This window comes from Dryobates pubescens, chromosome 17 (assembly GCF_014839835.1).
Source record: "Dryobates pubescens isolate bDryPub1 chromosome 17, bDryPub1.pri, whole genome shotgun sequence".
In the NCBI taxonomy this organism is placed as follows: Eukaryota; Metazoa; Chordata; class Aves; order Piciformes; family Picidae; genus Dryobates; species Dryobates pubescens.
This window is the reverse complement of record NC_071628.1, coordinates 4,441,754-4,461,877: the sequence shown is the minus strand read 5'-3', so window position 1 is coordinate 4,461,877 and position 20,124 is coordinate 4,441,754. Positions and strand designations below refer to the sequence as shown.

The 20,124-nt window shown below is 46.2% G+C and overlaps 1 protein-coding gene across 1 annotated transcript in view; it reads right to left on the bottom strand.

Annotated features, from left to right (window-relative positions):
• The window catches only part of AGBL1 (AGBL carboxypeptidase 1), a 325,674-nt gene that overhangs the window by 266,951 nt on the left and 38,599 nt on the right, over positions 1-20,124 (bottom strand). Inside the window, exon 6 of the mRNA XM_054169235.1 lies at positions 4,792-4,829. Coding sequence (XP_054025210.1) covers positions 4,792-4,829 — 38 coding nt within the window. The remainder of the gene's footprint in view (positions 1-4,791; positions 4,830-20,124) is intronic.

Here is a 20,124-nt window from a genome sequence, read left to right as displayed (position 1 = left end):
GATAAGGAAGACAAAAGAAGGGAGGAAAAGATGTAGAAAGAGAGGGGAAAGGCCATCAGCAATAACTGCTGTTAGCACATGGGATTGTCTTGATGAAATAAGCATGATCAGGAGGTCACCACAGCCTGTCTCCTTAAATTGCTCATTACAGTTTTTCTAAGCAAGGAGGACCCTGCCCCTTTCCCCAGCATCCACTGAGCGAATGCCTCCGAGACCAGCTCTAGCTAACTCCCATAAAGGCATGCAAGCTGCTAATTCTGAGAAGTACAGATAGCCAGGAATAACAAATGCAACCAAAATTAGTTTCAAATAACCTGCTGATAAACAAATTACTCATCAGAAATAAATATTAGGTTAAACACCAGCAGGAGCAGGGATCCCTATGACAGCATCGCCATCATATGGCTCAAGGGGCTGAGTGGCCCTGGCCAATCTGCTCCATCACACCAGGAGTGCACCTAACTGTGCTTACAGAGCACATGTGCAGTTGTCTTTCACTCTCAGGCTTCTTGCAGGCAATGAAAGACTTAGAGATGAGCCTCCTGGACCCTCAGACAGTACTAGAGCAAGATGAAGGCTGAGAAAAAGAATAGCAGATGTACCCTGGGACAGAGAGAAAGAGGCTCTGGGAAGGATGATGTTCCTCATCCCACCTGAGTTTCTCCATAGCTAACAGTATGTACCAACACATCCCCACCCTGGGCTGCAGTAAGCATCTAGAAAGAGAAGGAGGAAGGCTGGACAGGTATAACATGGGAAAGCTTGATTGCTTTTAACTGTTAAACAACTCCTGATGCTTTCATGGCTCTTCAGCACCATTGTAGATACTCACTAAGCAACACATTCAGCCTGTATAATGATGTAGCTCAGTCAGAGGGAGTCAACAGCATGGACAACCAAAGCAATGAAGGAAGGGCTTGCTACAGGCTGCTGTTTGCATATGGCAGGTGGAAAACAGCAATTATGAGAGTAGCGTGCAAGGATTGGTAGAGTACTTGGAAAGGGAGAGGTGAGGGATGAGCGTGGCTGATGGTCAGGCAAGAAACACCTTCTCTCTTGGTAATCCACTGATAGAAAGATTAAGCACTGCCTTTAGAAGGGACCTAAACTTCTCTTCTTCTATTATTCATCAGCCCTATGACTATCTCTGATTTCTACTGTGCAGAGGGGAACAGAACAACCAAGGCCATTCTTGTGTTGCACTGGCTTTCCAAGTATTTCTTCTCTGTCCTGGATGAAGCACGGGTTTGTACTGGCCCATTCACTTATTTCTTTGGACCATCTTATACTTCCCCCTCTGAAACAACAACAGTATTTTCCCAGGAGCAGTAATTGTTCCCCACACTGATGCCCTCAAGAAATAAGATCTGCCAGAAAAGAAGTTCTGCACCTGTTCGGAGGGCATTTAGTATCAGCTTCTGTTAAAGGGAAAAGAAAAAAGGTAGAAGCCAAAAAGCTCCTAGCCAGCCAGCCAGTCTCAGGTAGAGCTGCTGGGCGCCTGAGGAGCTGGAGCCGGCTGATTTGGAGTCCATCAGGGAGACACACTGCCATCTGCCTGCTCCCGGTAACACTACTGCCTGCTTCCCTGCTGCTGCAGCTGCTGCTGCCAAAAGCAGGAGGGACATTCACCCTCTCGCAGACCTCAGCGGAGTTGGACTAGATGACCTTTCGAGGTCCCTTCGGGCCCCTGACATTCACTGACAACAATAATCCTTTGGCCTGGAGCATTTAAGGATACGACAGCCCAACAGGAAGACCCTCAGGAATGGGTGGGCTCTTGCCCTGTGTGCTTTGTAGTCTTCACTCCCAGCAGCACCGAATCTCACCATTGTTTCCCAGCAAGGGAGCTACTGCAAGGCTCCTAAAAGAAACATAAATCTCGATAATCAGTGCACCAGTTCAGTATTGCAGCACATTCCAGGCTTCCTGCTTCCCACTTCATTTGCATCCCATCCAAAACATGCTTAACAGGCTCCTGGGTGCTTTGCCATGTACAGTTTTACTCCTTGATTTCATAAGCAGTTTCCAAGTCCTATAGCATTCACCAGATTCTGGGTTTAGCTTTCTAAGAAGCCCTGAATCATTCAAAGGACTAAGGTCACGGGCATAAACAAACTGTGACAGAGAATGCTGTCCTGATGCAATCATGAAAGAAAAAACACCCAACTCCTCTCTCTTCCAGCCATAGAGAATTTATCTCTAGAAGAAATAGAGCTGGCTTCACATCTCCTAACCCACACCTCCCAAAAGACACAGCCTGCTCATTTGTATGCAGCTACCAGAGCAGTCAGCTCCAGAAGCCTGGAGCTTCTTGTGTCCTGAGCCACAGGACAAGGAGAAAAAGCAAGAGAGATTCTTGACCACTCAGAATCAGACTGCAGAAAGCATCTAAAGCACAGCTGAGGCTGACTAGCAGGCTGTGGCACTCTGCTTGGTTGCTGGGACATGCCCAGAGAAAGGGCATGAGGATGAGCAGAGGGCTGGAGCTCCTCTCCTATGAGGACAGTCTGAGTGAGTTGGAGCTGTTCAGCCTGGAGAAGAGAAGGCTCTGAGGAGACCTAATTGTGGCCTTCCAGTATCTGAAGGGGGCTACAAGAAAGCTGGGAAGGGACTTTGTAGGGTGTCAGGGAGTGAGAGGACTGGGGTCAATGGAAGCAGACCATGTGTTTCCCTGAAGATCACTTTTCCAGGGAAGCAGTAGCTGGTGGTGTTGCAACAATGTTGTTCAACTGTAAGCAAAGGAGAAAGCACACAAGAGGAAACCAGGAAGGTTATCTCAAAGCAAAGAAGTGCCTCTTCCCAGTGATGCCTTGGTTTGCAATGGTCAGCAGTACAAATGAACATGAGAACCTTGATCTACACATCATTGACCAAACCAGAGCGACAGGATATGGACTGCTTTACTTAATAGACATGTGCATTGGAGTTCATGGTTTGTGCCTTCTGTGAAAGCACCTGAACCAAACAAGCAGAATCATAGGTGTAATCTTCTAGCACTGGAAACCTTCCAAGCATTTCCTAAAGCATAAAAGGAAGAGCAAACCCAGATGCCTTTGCTGCCTAAACTGGCTGAGAAGTCACACAGTACATTTCTGAGTCTAAATGGCTTTAAAAAAAACACCTTACCACACTCCAGCATGAAAAAGGCTGGGAGAATTTTGAGCTGCATCCAATCTTTTTAGATTCCCTAGATCACTCTCAGCTTCCTCCCCAAAATTTCACAACACATGTTTACAGCTCCCCAGAAGACTACATTTCACAGCTTCTCTTGGTAATTAGTCCTCCACTTCTATACACTGCTCTCATTTTCAGACCCAGAACAAGCCTCCAAGTAGAAAACCTACCCTGCAAATATCTTGGGACAACAGGATTTCACTTTCCATTCCTGGTATTTACCATAAAGCACAAGTGCAGGAGAAAAGCTCAGGCTGCCAGATGAACTTTCCACTCTTGCTTCACTTTCCCACCTGTTGATTTCTCTCTGGTTTGGCTTTTGTTTTGCAAGCAGCTCTGCCTTGCCCCACAACCCCCTTTGTAAAACTTAATGCTCAAACCAGAAGTGCTTTCCCTGTTGCAGTAATGTGACCTTTAAATATAAGTAGCAAGGTTAAAACCGAGGCATTATCTCAGGATTCATCACTTGAGCTGCTGCATCTCAGGCACAATCCCATTGCAGCAGATTCATTTAAGCACTGCTTCCAGGGCTACCATTTTTCACAAATGCATTTATTCCTAATAGTCAGTCAAGGAGAAGGGGGAGGGGAAGAAAAAAAGAGGGGGAGGGGTGAGGAGAAGGACAATACACCATTGTGATTTATTATCGAGTATATTGTCTGCAGTACTGGAGTGCTCTTTCTTCATCAAAGCTTTATTAAATTCTGGTAATAAAAAGCTAAGTGGTTTTGGATAGGATAAAGGCAAAAAGGAAAGGGTAGCACTTTCATTTCAGGAACAGTCGCAGCAGCAGTGTGTGACTGAGAACTCGCATTAAGGTCTTTAACACCCCCAGCCAGCTGGTGCAAGTGTTAAGCACTGTCTGCCATAGCAGGGCTGTACCCTGGCAATCATGAGGTCTCAGCCCTGTCTGCACATTATCAGATCTGACAAGTTTGCAAGGGAGAAGAAGGTCACTTACGGACTACAGAAGTTTTCCAAGCCTCTGCCAACAGCAGCACTGTTACCAGGTAAGCTCAGAAAACAACAGCACCTCAGGACAGACAGGTCCTGGCCCCTCTCTCAAGTGATGCTGGGACAAAGCAGCAAGTATTTGTTACTGGCTGGAGAGGTTCCTCATTTCTTCCACAGTACCAAGCTGCAGGACAATGACTTCCAGGGGAAGTTTAGGCTTGAGGTGAGGAGAAAGTTCGTCACAGAAAGAGTAATTGGCCATGGGAATGTGCTGCCCAGGGAGGTGGTGGAGTCACCATCCCTGGAGGTGTTCAAAAAAGGATTGGATGTGGCACTTGGAGCCATGGTTTAGTTAGTCATGAGGTGTTGGGTGACAGGTTGGACTTGATGATCTCTGAGGTCTTTTCCAACCTTATTGATTCTATGACTGTTCCCTGAATACTCAGAACAAGGGTCTGGTCTGCTCCCCAGGACTTAAGGCAGCATCTCCCATAGAGCTGTGGGGCTGGACACATAGAAAAGTACCATGTTTTCTATGCAGTGCTCTTTGGTGCTAGGGGAAGAGGTAATACCAAGGGAGAAGGAGGTTCAACAGGATCACTCTGTCCAGCAGCACAGCACAGACAGAAAGTCAAAAAGAATATGAAGGGAAAAAAAGCTTACTTGATTTCAGCAAAGCTGCCAGAGCCTCAATGGCTGCCCTGGGGAAAGAAGAGAGATGGAGAAATAATGTCAGTTTCTCTGATAATTTTTGTAACCTTCATTTTCAGTCTTCTGGGTCAGGCTCCCCAGCTGGTCTAAATTGACAGCTTATGATGGACTTCGACAGAACAGCAGTGCTTTATACCAGCAGAGGATCCAGTCTCTGCAGCTGACTCAGTTATTCTAAAGGACCATTAGCCCTCTAGCTTTAGTGTTACACTGATTTGTAGTGACCATTAAATTTAAAGCAACACCCACATAACCAAAGTAATGAAGCAAGTATTTAAAGTGCTGCCCAAGAGCTATATCTTTGGATCAGAGACTCAGCACATGCCCACTCCAGACACCGGTGCTCCTGTCTACATCAGTAGATGATATCTTCTCCATTGAGCTGGGACATCCACATCAGTATTTCCAGCTGAATTCCACCTTTGCCTCCCTTTTCCCCAGATGAGCTTCACCTCTGTCCTCCCTCCCACCAGCTCTAACAGCAGAAAATGTGATTCAATTATCACAATGTCTTGCATTGCAGCGGCATGTAAGCATCCCCATTCAGATCAGGACTTGTAAGAAAGATAGATGCTAAAGCTCTCTGGTAAGGTTTCTTGCCCATTGGAGCTTAGTGACTAAGTAGCTAAAGGGGAGAGATAAGCAGAGAGATTTAGTTTGGCCTTCTGTGTCATTTCAATGTGCAGGCCAGCAACTCAACCTGCCCAAGCCAGCAGAGCACTGGTTTGAATGGGAGCTGGTCAGTGACATTTGCAGCTTGAAAGGCTGAACTGAGTCATCCTCACTCCCCACCATCTGAAGGCAAGATTCTTCCTCGTGTGTCATAATCTCCACCCCATTAGCTCCACTGAAGACTTCCTTTTCCAGTCATGTTGTGCTGAAGCAAGAAGATCCATGTTCTAATGTGGCTTACAGCTGTGAAGTTTCAAGTTCCCACAGCTGATTAAATGAATACAGCTACGAAAGCCTCCATGCTCGAGGATTCCTTAAAATGTAATCTCTTTATAAACCAATCCCCAAATAAAATCTTATTAACTTCCACACTGAGGCAATTATCATCCTGCAGCAAAAAGAAATAAACATTTTTTTTGTCATTAAGCTGCTGTTCATTGTGTGTCTTAACGGTGCCTTAGACTAAAAAGTTGGTTCTTGCTGACACTGGGTCAACATCCCTAATGTAGGAGTTCAACAGCATTGCAACCAAAGTGCAAAAGACATGCACACAAGCACAGGGAGAGCAGGAAAATCAGCAGCTGAAAAAAATCTCAGCAGTGGAAGTCTTGCTGCCATTGCTGCTTTAAATCCACCTCAACAGCAGTCATTCAGCTGGTGGGAGGAACGCCATCATCTGCCAGCTACTCTGCATACTCAGGGAAGGGATCTGCTGCAAGCACTGATCACTCAGTCATTCCCTGAATTTAAAGTTTGGAACAAAGCAGACAGCCCTAAGCAAGTTAAAAATTCCATGCAGAGCATCTCCCAAAGCTCACACCCAAGTATGTCTCTTGTAAAGGATATTGCATTTCATACCTACACTTGCAGGCTTAATATGATGTCTTAATCACATACCAGAACAGCAGGGCAAAAGGACCAGAGTGTTCCTGGCTCTGAGCAGAGGAGACCTCAGGATTTTCTGCAGGCAGCTGATTTATTTTGGGGGTGCTTATGAACATTGCAAAGAGTTTAAATAGAACTATGTCACTGTCATAACAACACTGATAGCAAACTTTCCAAACAGTCAGCAGATCTGGATTCTCCAATACTTTCCTGGGGGGTTCTGTATACCCCACTGTACACAGAAGCTTCATTTGCCCTCACAGGGCCTCCCAGACCATTGTCTCAGATAGTGTAATTTCTATTCCTACTACCTTTGAGTCCCCATTCCCTCCAATTCCTCATCACACTTGCCCTAGAGGATCTGAATTCTTCCTGACCATGCCATAATTGATCGTTCAACATCTTTAACCACCCCTGGTCACTCCTCTTTTCCAGTCTTGGAGTAGAACAGAATAAACCAGGTTGGAAAAGACCTTCAAGATCATCAAGTCCAACCTATCACCCAACACCATCTAATCAACTAAACCATGGCACCCCATCCAGTCTCTTCCTAAACACCTCCAGTGATGGTGACTTCACCAGCTCCCTGGGCAGCACATTCCAATGGCCAATCTCTCTTTCTGTGAAGAACTTCTTCCTAATATCCAGCCTAAACTTCCCTTGGCACAGCTTAAGACTGTGTCCTCTTGTTCTGGTGCTGCTTGCCTGGGAGAAGAGACCAACCCCCACCTGGCTACAACCTCCCTTCAGGCAGTTGTAGACAGCAATAAGGTTTAGGTTGGACATTAGGAGGAAGTTATTTACCATGAGGGTAGTGGAACCTTGGAACACATTGCCCAGGGAGGTAGTTGAGGCCTCATCCTCAGGGATATGCAAGATCAAGCTCAACAAGGCTCTGAGCAAGCTGGTCTAAGGTTGTAGTGAGATGGGGATTGGTCTTTTCTCCCAGGCAGGCAACCAGCAGCAGAACAAGAGGACACAGTCTCAAGCTGTGCCAGGGGAGGTTTAGGCTGGATGTCAGGAAGAAGTTTTTCACAGCAAGAGAGATTGGCCATTGGAATGTGCTGCCCAGGGAGGTGGTGGAGTCACCATCACTGGAGGTGTTTAGGAAGAACCTGGATGAGGCACTTGGTGCCATGGGTTAGTTGATTAGATGGTGTTGGGTGATAGGTTGGACTCGATGATCTCTGAGGTCTTTTCCAACCTGGTTAATTCTATTCTATTCTATTCTACAAAGATGTCCCTGCTTACTGCAGGGGATTGGACTAGACCTTTGGAGGTCCCTTCCAACCAAAACCATTTTATGACTCTGTGGTTATACTGTGTTCTGTATGTCCTCCATCAGGTTCTCCACAGCTAGTCATGAGTAGCTGCAGACCCAGCAGTCTGATTTTGATGATGTACATTGCTTTAGGACCAATTTTGAAGGGGAAGACATGAGGATGAACTGCAAAATAGATAGAACAGGTTTAAGGTCTAAAGTGGACTTATCACAAGTAGATCAAGCCAGCCTAACTTGATGACTTCCCTCAAGAAGTCAACTGACTCTTGTTTTTTTTTAAGAAGGGAAATGTGGTTGATCTAATTTCTCTGTAGTTCCAGCATTTGGTGCAGTGCCACACTGGAAGTTGTTAGGCAAGCTGGAGAACACAGGGATTAATGTAAGAATTGCAACCTGGGGAAGGAAGTGGTTAAAGAGGCAATGACAGGAGTTGTGCTGAAAAAGGAATTATCCATCTGGAGGGAAGCTATTGTGTGGAAGCCCTCAGGGATGTTTGGAGACTGATCTTATTTTATCTTTTCATTAACGACCTTGGCACAAAAAGTCAGAGTATACTAATAAAATGTGCTGACCATGTGAAGTCAGGAGCTGCTGCCAATAGCAGGGAGTTCAGAATATCTTTCAGGAGCAAGAGGATATTCTTGGGTTCTAAAGCAACAGAAGTGCAATGAAATGTAATAGTCAAAGTGCAAGGTTACACATTAAGGGTTTAACAAGGATTGCTGTTTTGAGCAGGGGCTCGTCATTTGGAAATGAGGAGAAGGACACTCTGGATAGACAAGCCCATTAGAGGATGAGGACAAGCATGACCCACAGGGTGGCAACCATGAAAAGCACAGATCAGGCCTCAGAAAAGCCACTACCAGCAGAGAAGGGAAAGCACGAGTGTTTTCATACAAGGCTTCCCCTGAATGGCTTGTGCAGTACTCAGAAGGAACCATGCATGCTAAAGGAAACTTATTATTAGAAGTCTCAAAGATCACATTCTTGCCACTTTGACAAAATGCTTGAGAAGTGCCTTGTTGGGTTTTTTCCCCCGGAGACACACTGGTTGGGGGAGAAGGGAACACAGAGGAAGGCAGAAAGCTACTTGAACTAAAGGAACAAAAGCTGGCACAAGGACAAACAAACAGTAAAATGCCCATGAACAAATTTAAACTGGAAATTGAAGGAGAGGTTTTAAGCACTGGGGGAAAAAAGAGAGCTCTGAAACATCCTCTTGGCAGCAATGGGTTGAACAGCCTAACCACTTTGAAAAGGGAGCTTGAATTGCCTGTAAATGGGGCTGTTAAGCTCAGTTGCCAAAGACGAAAGGGTCTGGGAGAAAGTGAAGTAGGGATGGCTGTGGTCTTATGTCACTACATTTTAATCACTGATAAAAAGGGAAATGAGAAACAGGTATTCTAAGTGCAAAGTCGGTTAGGCAGGCCAGAAAAGAGTAGCTGCACAAGCTTAAAAATCCAGCTACTCTAGTACCCTGTGGCCAGCAGTGGCCAAAAGAATTCTGTCAGACCACAGCAGGTACATGGTGCTAGAACTTCCAGAACAGACCCTAGCAATTTGCAGCCCAGAGATTTCATAAGCTTGCAATGGTGCCTTCAGGAAGCAAAAATCAACTCTGAGCTAAAAACGCTTCCTGGGCACTTCTGAACTTCTGCAGACTCTCAGTGTCCATGGGAATGGAGTTCACACCTACACTTTGTAGTTGTGTACCTGCACTGGTTTTAACTTCGGACTTGAAATCAGCACTGCAATTTACACTTCAAGTCAGCTGTCAACAAGTATCCCCAGAATATTCTCTCCCTTTGATGCTGAACAAATTCAGTTGCACAAAACACCCTTGGGAACAAATAGTCACAGAGGAAAATGCAGGATGGACTTGCACTGGACACAGCAGCAAGCTGATGGGTGCAGCAACAGGCTTACAGCAAGCCAAGATAGCATCAGCAACTCAACACCACATGACAAAGCTACAGCATGTTTTGGCATCAGAAGATATAACAAGATGAGCAAACCTGGGATAAGATGAGAGACAAAGGAAATAAACTGTGCATGAGAGCATGGATAAGGGAGTGGGGGAAGATGAGAAGAAGAAGAAGAATTGAAGAGCACAAGAAGGATGACTTGATGAGCCATATGTTAGACCAGAGAATTTGACAGGGTGCCCAGTGTGGAACTCTGCACTTGTCTCAAGAAGGAAAAGGGGGAGAGGGGAAGATACCATTTAAAAACCTGCTAAGTCTGTCCAGATGCCTTCCTCTGACTTTTTTTTGTTCTTCCTGGTAATACATGAGTAAAATCTTGGGTGATTTTTTTCAGTCCTGGTTTATCTCAAAGGAGACTCATTTATGTTGTGTTTGGGTTTTCTAATAATAAATGTATAAGTTGTCCTATGCTCCTCCATAATCAGAACACATTCAGCACTCCCTGTAGTACTATAGCAGCAGTTGAGACAGCCACTCTGCAGAATGGAAATCTTTGAAGTGCTTCCAAGTCAGCAGCTTGGATAACAGGGCAGGAGTACAACTAGCAGACAGACAAATGCAACTTCCAGATCCTGTGCTTAGGAACCAGGAGCAGCAACAAAGAAAAACTCTGCTTCCCAAGCCAAAGACACAATTGGATTAGCCACCAAAACTGGGCTGCTAAAAAATCATAGACAAAGAAGTCTTAGACCTGGACCACACATTGACATCTAAGCTACTTGGACAGTGTTAGCAGGAAACCATCACAGAGGGGACCAAGAGTCAGGATCTCTCAGGCTTTCTTCTTTACTCTTACCTCACCTCACAGGTTTTAGTGCTGGGCAGTATGATGGACAATGATGTGCCTCTCTGTCTGCCTTTTGACTAGATAATTTATTTCTGTTCAAATCCAGTAATTAAGGAAAACAAGCTAAACCACCACCACCAATAAACAAAAGCCACAAGCAAACTTCTGAAACACCTGCCTAAAGCAGAGATGCAAGGTGGGCTACATGAAAGATAAGACTCAGTCACCTTGACATTGGAGACTAGCTTGGAACCAGGGACTGGGAACAACAGAGAAGCCAACAGCTGAGCCAATAAATGATCTAAAAAAAATCAGCCCCCCTAAATATTTCAACCAGTTTTCCTTCCCCCTGTGAGATTAAGCATGTGAAAGGCACAAACACAAACCATCCTCTTCAAGTTATTGATTGAAAGCTAATAACTTAGTGCTTCATTAAATACTTCAGCTTGATGCCTGAACTAATGCCAAGAGACAGTCACACCTGGACAATAAAGATGTAAAGCACTATTTTTATAGACATGCAAGAAAAGGTTGTGGCCCTGCCTGGCAGCCCCCATTGCTACAGCCCGTGCTGCCTCCTTTTGCCCTTCACCCTGCACTGCCTTGTGGCTGTCATGTTTATTTATACCACAGGCCGTGCAGGGACCATGCAATATGTATTTGGACAGCATCTAGCACACCTTGAACCCTCAAGTCAGGGTCCCCATTATTGGAGCTTATGGGCTTAAAGCTCCTAAGCTTCCACAGCCCCTGTCTCTGAGAGGAATTAAGTGCCCTTGAATGTACATATTGTCTGCCTGCATTTTGCCTCCAACCCCTGGGACCTGTATTTAACTACTGCAGTTTAAGCATTCACAGAGCAACTCATTCAACAGACAACTTCACATCTGACAACTGAAAGACATTTAGAGACAACATGTATGCACCAGAGCAATAGGTGCTTTAGAAATCCTACCAGAAGGCAGAGCTCATCCAAAACAGATGCCTGGAATAGCCTTTTCCCTTGTGGCCCAGAAATACAGATCTTACACATGCAGGCACTTGCACAGCAGTTTCTTCTAAATGCCTAAAACCAGAAGCTTCACAGGTCATAGAAATATAGGTGGGTAAAATATGCTTGGGCTGCTGGCATTTTCATAGCACTGCTGGTCTAGGAGTTACATGAGAACACTCATCATCATGTCCACTTTAATTCCAGACTGCCAGCTAGGCATTAAAACTCAGGCTAAAGGCAGAGTCTGCTCAGTCTGCCATATTCCATGCCCTGCCAACAGGTGGTTTGGAGATCCACCTGTTGAGCACAGATGTGCTTTCCATGGAATCACAGAATCAGAGAATGCTAGGGACCTTGAAAGATCATCCAGTCCAAGCCTCCTGCCAGAGCAGCATCCTCTAGGGCAGGTCACACAGGAACACATCCAGGTGGGTTTTGAAAGTCTCCAGAGAAAAAGACTCCAAAACCTCCCTGGGCAGCCTACTCCAAGGCTCTGTCACCCTCACAGTGACAAAGTTTTCCCTTCTGTTCCTGTGGCACCTCCTCTGCTCCAGCTTGCCCCCAGTGCCCCTTGTCCTGTCCCTGTCATTAGGCATCGCTGAGCAGAGCATGGCTCCACCCTCCTGACACTGCCCTGCACATCTTTATCAACATAACTGATGAAAGAAAGGGAATTAAAAGAAGTACAAATCACACACTTTTCCACTAATTACTTCAATTCCAGCTACCCAGTCTGACTTTTCCTCCCCCTCCCTGGAAACCCACCCCAGTCTTCAATACAAATCAGCATCACCTATGGAACCTATTCTCTGTGACACCATTAATTTCACTGACTAGAATTAATGAGCAGTATTTCCCATATTTAAAGATTTATGTCACTATTAACTCTAAAAAGGTGGGGGGGGGAATGGGGGGAGGGGTTGGAGGAGTGTGCACAGGTGCCAAGGTCAATGCCAGCAAAATGAGCAATGATTCCCTGGGGTTTAACTCTAAAACAGATCCAGGGCCAAAAATTTTCCCCTGTCTTCCATTTTGATGAGCTGAAGTCAATGTGTTCTCCAGAGGACATGTTGCTACCTGTAGAGAAGTTGTAGCTGTGATGCAGGAACCCCAGTGTGAGGTCCTCTCTTGCTCTTCTGGCTGATACAATAAGCATATCTCAGTTCCCAGGTTCAGCTCAAAGCTTTCACTCTAAGCATCTTCCAAACATCCCTGCTTGCCCTGGAACCTGTTAGGTTACAATCAATGAAAAGGTTTAGCCTCCCAGTCTCTTTCATCTCTGCCTCCCAGAAAGAAAAGTCACTCCAGGGTTATCCTCCAGGCATCCTTACAAGTATCCTACTCTCCCGCGTACGAGTACAGAAGGAGAGACAGCTGTGTCCTAAAAATTCAACCTATTCTTTGCAGCTCTAAATTAAATTAGCTCAAAAGGAGTAACAAAGGAGAACAAGATACATGAAATGCACTTAAACCCTCACCAAAAAAAAAATGCCCAGGCATTCCTTACAGCATGGTAGAGAGCTGGCACTGCTTCCTCAGGCAGAAGCCATGCCTCAGAAGACTTCCCATTCCTGTCAGCTCCCTCTCCAGGGTCAGATGTCACCAGTATGGCTGAGGCAGGCTGTGACAGCTTGTCATTCACATCAAGCTGAAGGGGCTGGAAGAGGATTCTTAACAGATTCATCACCCAGGCAGCTTCACACTGACAGTGTGAGAATCCAGCTCTCCCACCCAAGGGACACACATAGTAGGACTGAGAAAGGAGCCTCATGCTATCCTTGATTAATTAAGATGAGTGGTGAGGATCCTCAGAGGCCACATCTGCTAACAAGCCCCAGCACAGCCCTACCAAACACCTTGTACAAAGTTCAAGCATGTCAATGAATGAGGTTAAATCCTTCTCCTTTCCCCAGACAGCTGTCTTCCAGTCCCAGTTCAGTTACTAGAAAGAAAGAAAGAATCCAGTGGTCTGTTGGCTCACTCCTTAGCTGTCAGTTTAGTTGTAGCATATCAAGTTCATCACCCCCAGCGGCTTTTCCTCTGGAGACACCAAGGACTGCCAGGTACATCCTGCTCATAGCAAGGTAGGTGCTCAGCACACAGGGGAGACTCAGCCCCATTCTGTTTGCTTCTGGGTTGTTGTGCCTCAAACATTGCTGAATGCTGCTCATAAGGCAGGGAGATAGACACATACCTGCCAGAACCCTGCCTGCTGCATGATGAAGGCGAAGTGCACTGTTGGTGACATGCCCAAGAACCCCAAGCTCAAATCTCAGCAGGGCAACCATGTCTGCTGTCCTCACAAGGAGGAGTGGAGCTGCAGGGGCTTTCCCACTGGGGAGTGCCAGTTCACAGAAACATGCAGGTTGGAAGAGACCCTCAGGATCACCATGTCCAACCCAGAACTCTACTTTACAAGGTTCACCCCTAAACTACATCCCCAAGCACCACATCCAAGCCACCCTCCCACACATCCAGGTCTGGTGACTCAACCTCCTCCCTGGGCAGCACATTCCAATGCCTCACCACTCTTTCCATGAAAACCTTTTTCCTGTAGCCCACTCTAAACCTACCCAGACACAGCTTGAGACCATTCCCTCTTGTTCTATCACTAATTACCCATGAGAAAAGACCAGCACCAACCTCTCTAAAATGCCCTTTCAGGTAGTTGTAGAGAGCAATGAGGTCTCCCCTCAGCCTCCTCTTTTTCATACTAACCAGCCCCAGCTCCTTCAGTCACTCTTCATCAGATTTATTCTCCAGGCCCTTCACAGCTTCCTTGCCCTCCTCTGCCCTGGCCCCAGCACCTTCACATCTCTCCTGTACTGAGGTGCCCCAAACTGGACACAATACTCAAGGTATGGCCTCACCAGAGCTGAGTACAAGGGGACAATCACCTCCCAATTGGTGAACTATAAAAGAGAAGGTAGAGCTTGTGGGGGGGTGATCCAGGACTTTATGCCACCAGAAAATGAGCCTGCACTCACAGTATATTGCCTGCAAACAACTGCAAAACTTTTATTTTATGGATACTATCAATTTCTGGCCCTGAGATACCCAAGGGCAGCTGTGCTGCTGATAGCCCAGGCAGCGAGGTACCCAACGTGTCACTGCTTGTGCCCAGAGCTATTTGAGAGCACAAAAGGAAGGCTGGTTTCAAAGTAATCAAGGCTAAGAGCTGTAGTTCTCCCTGGCTACTGGTTAGCACAAACCATCTCTAAGGCAGCAGTAATCTCAGGGTACATCATCTTTAAAAAGCACTTTGTAATGAAAGGTGCTCTTGAGCATAAAGCAGCAGTGTTTGAAATGAAACCTTTACAGCATGCAACTGGGATGCTGCACTGGAGGGGAAATTGGAGTTCTCATTTCAGCCGTTCCTGAAGTTTCACTGCTTAGCAGGTTGAGGTTTGATTTGCTTGGGGGCTTTGATTTTTTGGCCTTTTTAAAACAAAACAAAACAGAGGTTGTCTTTCAGGGAAAGTGATTTTTAAAGATGTGTACAATTTAAAAGCCTTAACATGAGCTGTGAAGCTGAAGGACTGAGGAAGTGCCACCTTCCCTGATCCCTGCCAAAAAGCAAGGCTGATTTGTGTGACAGCCTCCTCTTGGAGCAAGAGAGATGCTTCAGAAGGAAAGAAGGAACGACTGATATTGAATGCAAGATGAAACACGGTGTTTGTTCTTCTTAATCCAATGGCACCCTTCCCATATCACAGAGCTTTTGAAACAGATCCATCAGGGTGAGTTTATATGGCACTTCACTTTCCCCTCTGGCCCTATTCAGATGAAGCACATCCATAAAGTCCAGCTGAAGGAAACTTAAAGCCTAAACCCCCAAGGGAGCATTGCTGGCTTGCAGACTTCCTTTGACTATGCCAGAGCAAGAAGCTGTTTCCCCACAAGCACAGCTACTGGAATCACTCTCTGTGCTCCATGACAAGATGCAGCTTGGGTGGCTCTGAACTGGTAACAATGTCCTAACACAACCCTATAGCCCTACTAAGTTCTGCCTTTTGCAAGTGTCCAGTTACAGTCTGCCTGCATGACTGAGGCCATGGTTTGAACGTGAGAGTAGCTGTTCACACATCAGCTGCAGCAGACAGCACATAGCATCACATCTGCATTAGGGAGAAGGTGGAGAAAGGTAATAATGCTAGTTAATCTTCTTGCATGCAACACGTCATTTATCAATCCCCTGCTCTCCCCAAGTAGGTAAAGCATCACTCCCCTAGCTATGACACAGGTTAGGTGGTTTCTGTTTCCCAAAGGAGGGTGGTCAGTTAGAGCTGCCTGAAAAGCTCACATACCAGAGGAGGTGATCTGCTAGAGAGCAGCCCTGTGGAGAAGGACCTGGGAGTCCTGGTGGATAACAAGTTATCCATGGGACAGCAATGTGCCCTGGTGGCCAAGCAGGCCAATGGGATCCTGGGGTGCACTAAGAGGATTGTGTCCAGCAGATCGAGGGAGGTTCTCCTCCCCCCCCTACTCTGTTGAGGCCACAGTCCCCAGTTCAAGAGGGACAGGGATCTGCTCAAGAGAATCCAACAGAGAGCCACCAGGATGATGAAGGGACTGGAGCACTGCCTTGTGAGGAGAGGCTGAGAGCCCTAGGGCTGTTTATTCTGGAGAAGAGAAGATTGAGAGGGGATTTAATAAGTGTTTATAAGTACCTGAGGGCTGGGTGTCAGGAGGGAGGGGACAGGTTCTGCTCAGCTGCACCCTGTGATAGGACAAGGGGCAATAGATATAAACAGGAGGTTCCACCTCAACATGAGGAACGTCTTCACTCTGAGAGTCATGGAGCACTGGAACAGGCTCCCAGAGGGGTTGTCTCCTTCTTTGGAGACTTACAAGACCCATCTGGATGCATTCCTGTGCAACCTGCACTATATTCTATGCTCCTGCTCTGGCAGGGGGGTTGGATTTGATGATCTCCAGAGGTCCCTTCCAACCCCTAACCTCCTGTGAATTCCAACAACATTTATAGAAGAACACATGCAGAAGCTGTCACCAATTTTCTCCTGTTTTTCAGCCACCCCCACTTTTTTATCTCTTTCCATGACTCTGTTCCCTCACACAGATAATTTGGCCTTCAGCACTGAATTTATTGTGAATTGGGCACTTTACAGTACAGTGCTCCTAACTGATGCTGCCAAACACAAACAAGAGTGGAAATACTGGAATGTTTGTTTGCAAGCCACGGTGTATACATCACTGAGCTTAATTGGTACTATTAAATCAGGCTCAAATTGAGAACAATGCATAAACACTCTTGAGAAACAAAATAACATTCTCCTGCAGATTCACATTATATATCTTGACCTGCATTTAAAAGGCACTTTTTTTGGTGTCTAAACACACAGCTAGCACTCAATTCTTTTGGAGCTGCTCTGTATATGCTAAATTCAGAATTACCTTTTAGCTGCAGGAGTGAAGCCTTGAAGCTGCTGTGAGGCTTGCTGTTGTGGTTACATTCCTTTTCATCATCACACATCTAAATAGCTCTGAAAATCTGGACATTATTTCAGAGAACTCAGTTGCCACTGACCTAAAGTCCCTTCTGTCCACACCAGCATTCAGTTCATAAGCAGTTTTCCAGAGTGCATGCCAAAGGAATGTCAGATTTAACCACTGTGTGCTGTTGAAATGGAGGGCTGAAAGACACCTGTAGAATTATGCCAGAAACAAAACACTGTCTGGTTTTGCAACAGGCAAGTACACCAAGCACAAAGCTTCTGAGAAAATAGATGTTGCAATTGCAGAGCAGGGAGGAAAGCTTATTAACATGCCTGGGGTTGTCAATAAAGGGTTAGCAGAGCAAAGGCCACCCTGCTGCTCACCTCCCTCTGCCATTCTGTGGTTTGTCTCACTTGAGAGGTGGGAGAGGGAAATGGGGATGGCCCAGTGCTGTGCATTGAACTCAGAGATACATCTTTGCAGGATAAAGAGCCAAGGTGTAGAAAGGGAACAGATTTCACACTGCCCTGCAGCAGCTTTCTGCACAGAAAATCTCCAAGCTGTGATAGGAAAGGCAGAAGAGTCACCTGAGAATGTGTGATCAGGTTCAAACTAAATAGGACACATCTTCTGCAGAAGGTGACTGTGCAAGGGGTTGAGCCACCACCAAATAGGCCACAGGCTCAAACAGCAGTAGATGCATCACCACTCCAACACCCACTGTGAATTTGTCCTTGCCCTGTGCCTCACCTCTGCAGCTCAGGCAGCACAGAAGTTGGACGCCTTGCAGCAGGGAAGGCAACCTACAAGCTACAGGTCAGAAGTGAGCTTCTGCCACCACAGTACCACATTACTTAGCATTTCAAAGAACAACAACAGGCTACATAAGATGGCATAGGTAGGGGTCCTAAGAAAGAAAGAGAAGCATGTCTTGTTTAGAATAGAACAAACCAGGTTGGAAGAGACCTTCAAGATCATTGCATCCAACCTATTATCCAACCCACCTAATCAACTAAACCATGCAACCAAGCACCCTAGCACTAGGCCCAAGAAATGGAGAAAGTATTCTCTGGCAGACCACCCATGCTGCCTTCCACACAGCACTTGGCCCAGCTGGTGAGTGAGATTCAACAAGCAGGGTGCATTAAAAGTGAGAGAGGATGAGCAGGACAGCCAGGGGCAGCCAAAGCACAGCCTCACATTTCATCCCTGCATCCACAAGCAAGGGGGTTTGAGAGAGCAGGCAGCATACATATGAATTCTCAGTGCAACACAGGCCACTGCACCTCCAAGCCTGCAAGACTGGTTGAAAGCCAGCACCTGGCTGTTGCAGCTGATGCAGCCACCCATAAGCTAATGATCTCTTTCAGTTACCTCTGTAATTCCTTATTAAGCAATAATCTGGTCACACCCCAGCACTGGTGCTTGAATCTTCACAACATTTAGCTAGAGGATTTAGGAGGAAGGCCAAATGCAGCAAATACTCAAATTCTCCTGATAGTTGCTATTTGAAAGCCTCAGTGCCACACTGGCATAACTGCAAGGGCTTTGTGAAGCAGAAGCCCAAGTAATAAAGCTTAGTACATTTCCCTCCCCCCTCTCCTCTCTCTCCTTTCATTGGAAAATTTCCATCTGATATAATCAAGCCAAACTGTGGCATTTGGAAACAGACCATATCAAAGCCAAGGCTGGTAAAACTTGAGCTGTAAATACAAGACTGAAGCGATGAGGATAAATAATTAAAGAGCACAGTAAAAACTTATGATCATTAGCAGGATGGTTCTTCCATGTGCCCTTGCTGTTTGGTTTTTTTTTTCCTTTCCTGCACAGAAAAATCTGGAAGATGGTGCAAGCTGGATAAAACACACACAAATATTGAAGTGTGGTTTCAAATGACAATGGAAAACAAGTAGGAAATGAAGCTGTTGAGCAGAGAGCGCGAGCTGTGGTGCCACAGCAATGCCTCTCCTCTGGTCCCCAAAAGGCCCCAGTTACATCCATTTCAAACAGCAGAGGAAAGAAACACCTGGACTAGATGTGCCACAGATGAGAGAGGATTTTTCTCTTGTCTGTTCTGCAGCAGGCTGACAGTAAAAGCTTGGTCTCTGAGCCGTGACCTTTCCAAGGGTTACACTTCAGGGAGAGTTTCCACTCCCAACCCCAAGCTGCAGCCATATTAGGAGTCAGCAGCCCTGGTCTTCCTCACCAGCCACTTCCTCAAGTTTTCAGGTTTTCCTCTCTATGTTCCAAGCCCTGTCTCTGAACACATCCCAGAGCAGCTCAGCTCCAGGTTTATTTACAGATTTTACTGGCATTGCTGCCATTCCAAGTGTTGTCCTGCAGATAAAGAGACCAAGAAGAGCCCTGCCAATGGTAGCAAGCCAGAGATCTGTGCTGCATCTGTAGCACTGCTATTACAAAACCTTCTCACCCTAAGACAAACTCTTCCCACCTGTGCTTGCTAAATACTCTGGTATTTACCATCTCTCCTTCATTCTCTATAATCAGTGTTTGATAACTACCCAAAAGAGCCTGAAAGGCCATGAAGATTTTGGATCTCTCTCTCTCTCCCTCCTGCCCACTGGAAATGAGTTAGCTGTGCTGCTTCTGTATTGCTAAACCAAGCTCCCCTGCTGCTGCTGCAGCTGGTGCAGCTCCAGCAGGGCTATCAGAACAGGGAATCCTGGTGTAGAAAGGCTGTTGCTAAGGGCTTTGACACTGTGTGATAGAACTCTGCTCAGGGCAGGTCTAATCACTGCTGTGCTTTAAAACCACTGATAGTTCTAGAGACTGGCTTACACTTCACCTGCCAGCACTGGTGGAGCTGGAAACAAGCCACAGCAACCCCAGGAAACTCTTATGGTTGTTTTCCTCGTGGGCAGCACCTGCTTGGAGCCAGCATTTTCCACAACTGTTGCTGCAGAAGCTGCTCACTGAAGCTTGCTTTCAGTCTTGTTTCCATCCGACTTTCCTTATCTACCTTTGGACTGAAAGCTTTTGTGGGGAGAATTTGACAGCTACTTTCTACCCCCTTCATAAGGATAAGAGGCTTGGGTGTGGGAGGAGACATGGCAATAAATCAAGTGAAAGGCAAAGCAGGGGAAATTCCTGGGCTCTCATATGCGCTGCCACACAAGTGAGTGCCCTCAGCTTTACCTCCTCACTTTGTGGCCTCTCCCAGACATTCTTGTCATTACCTAAATCACTGACTTCTCAGAAGGGA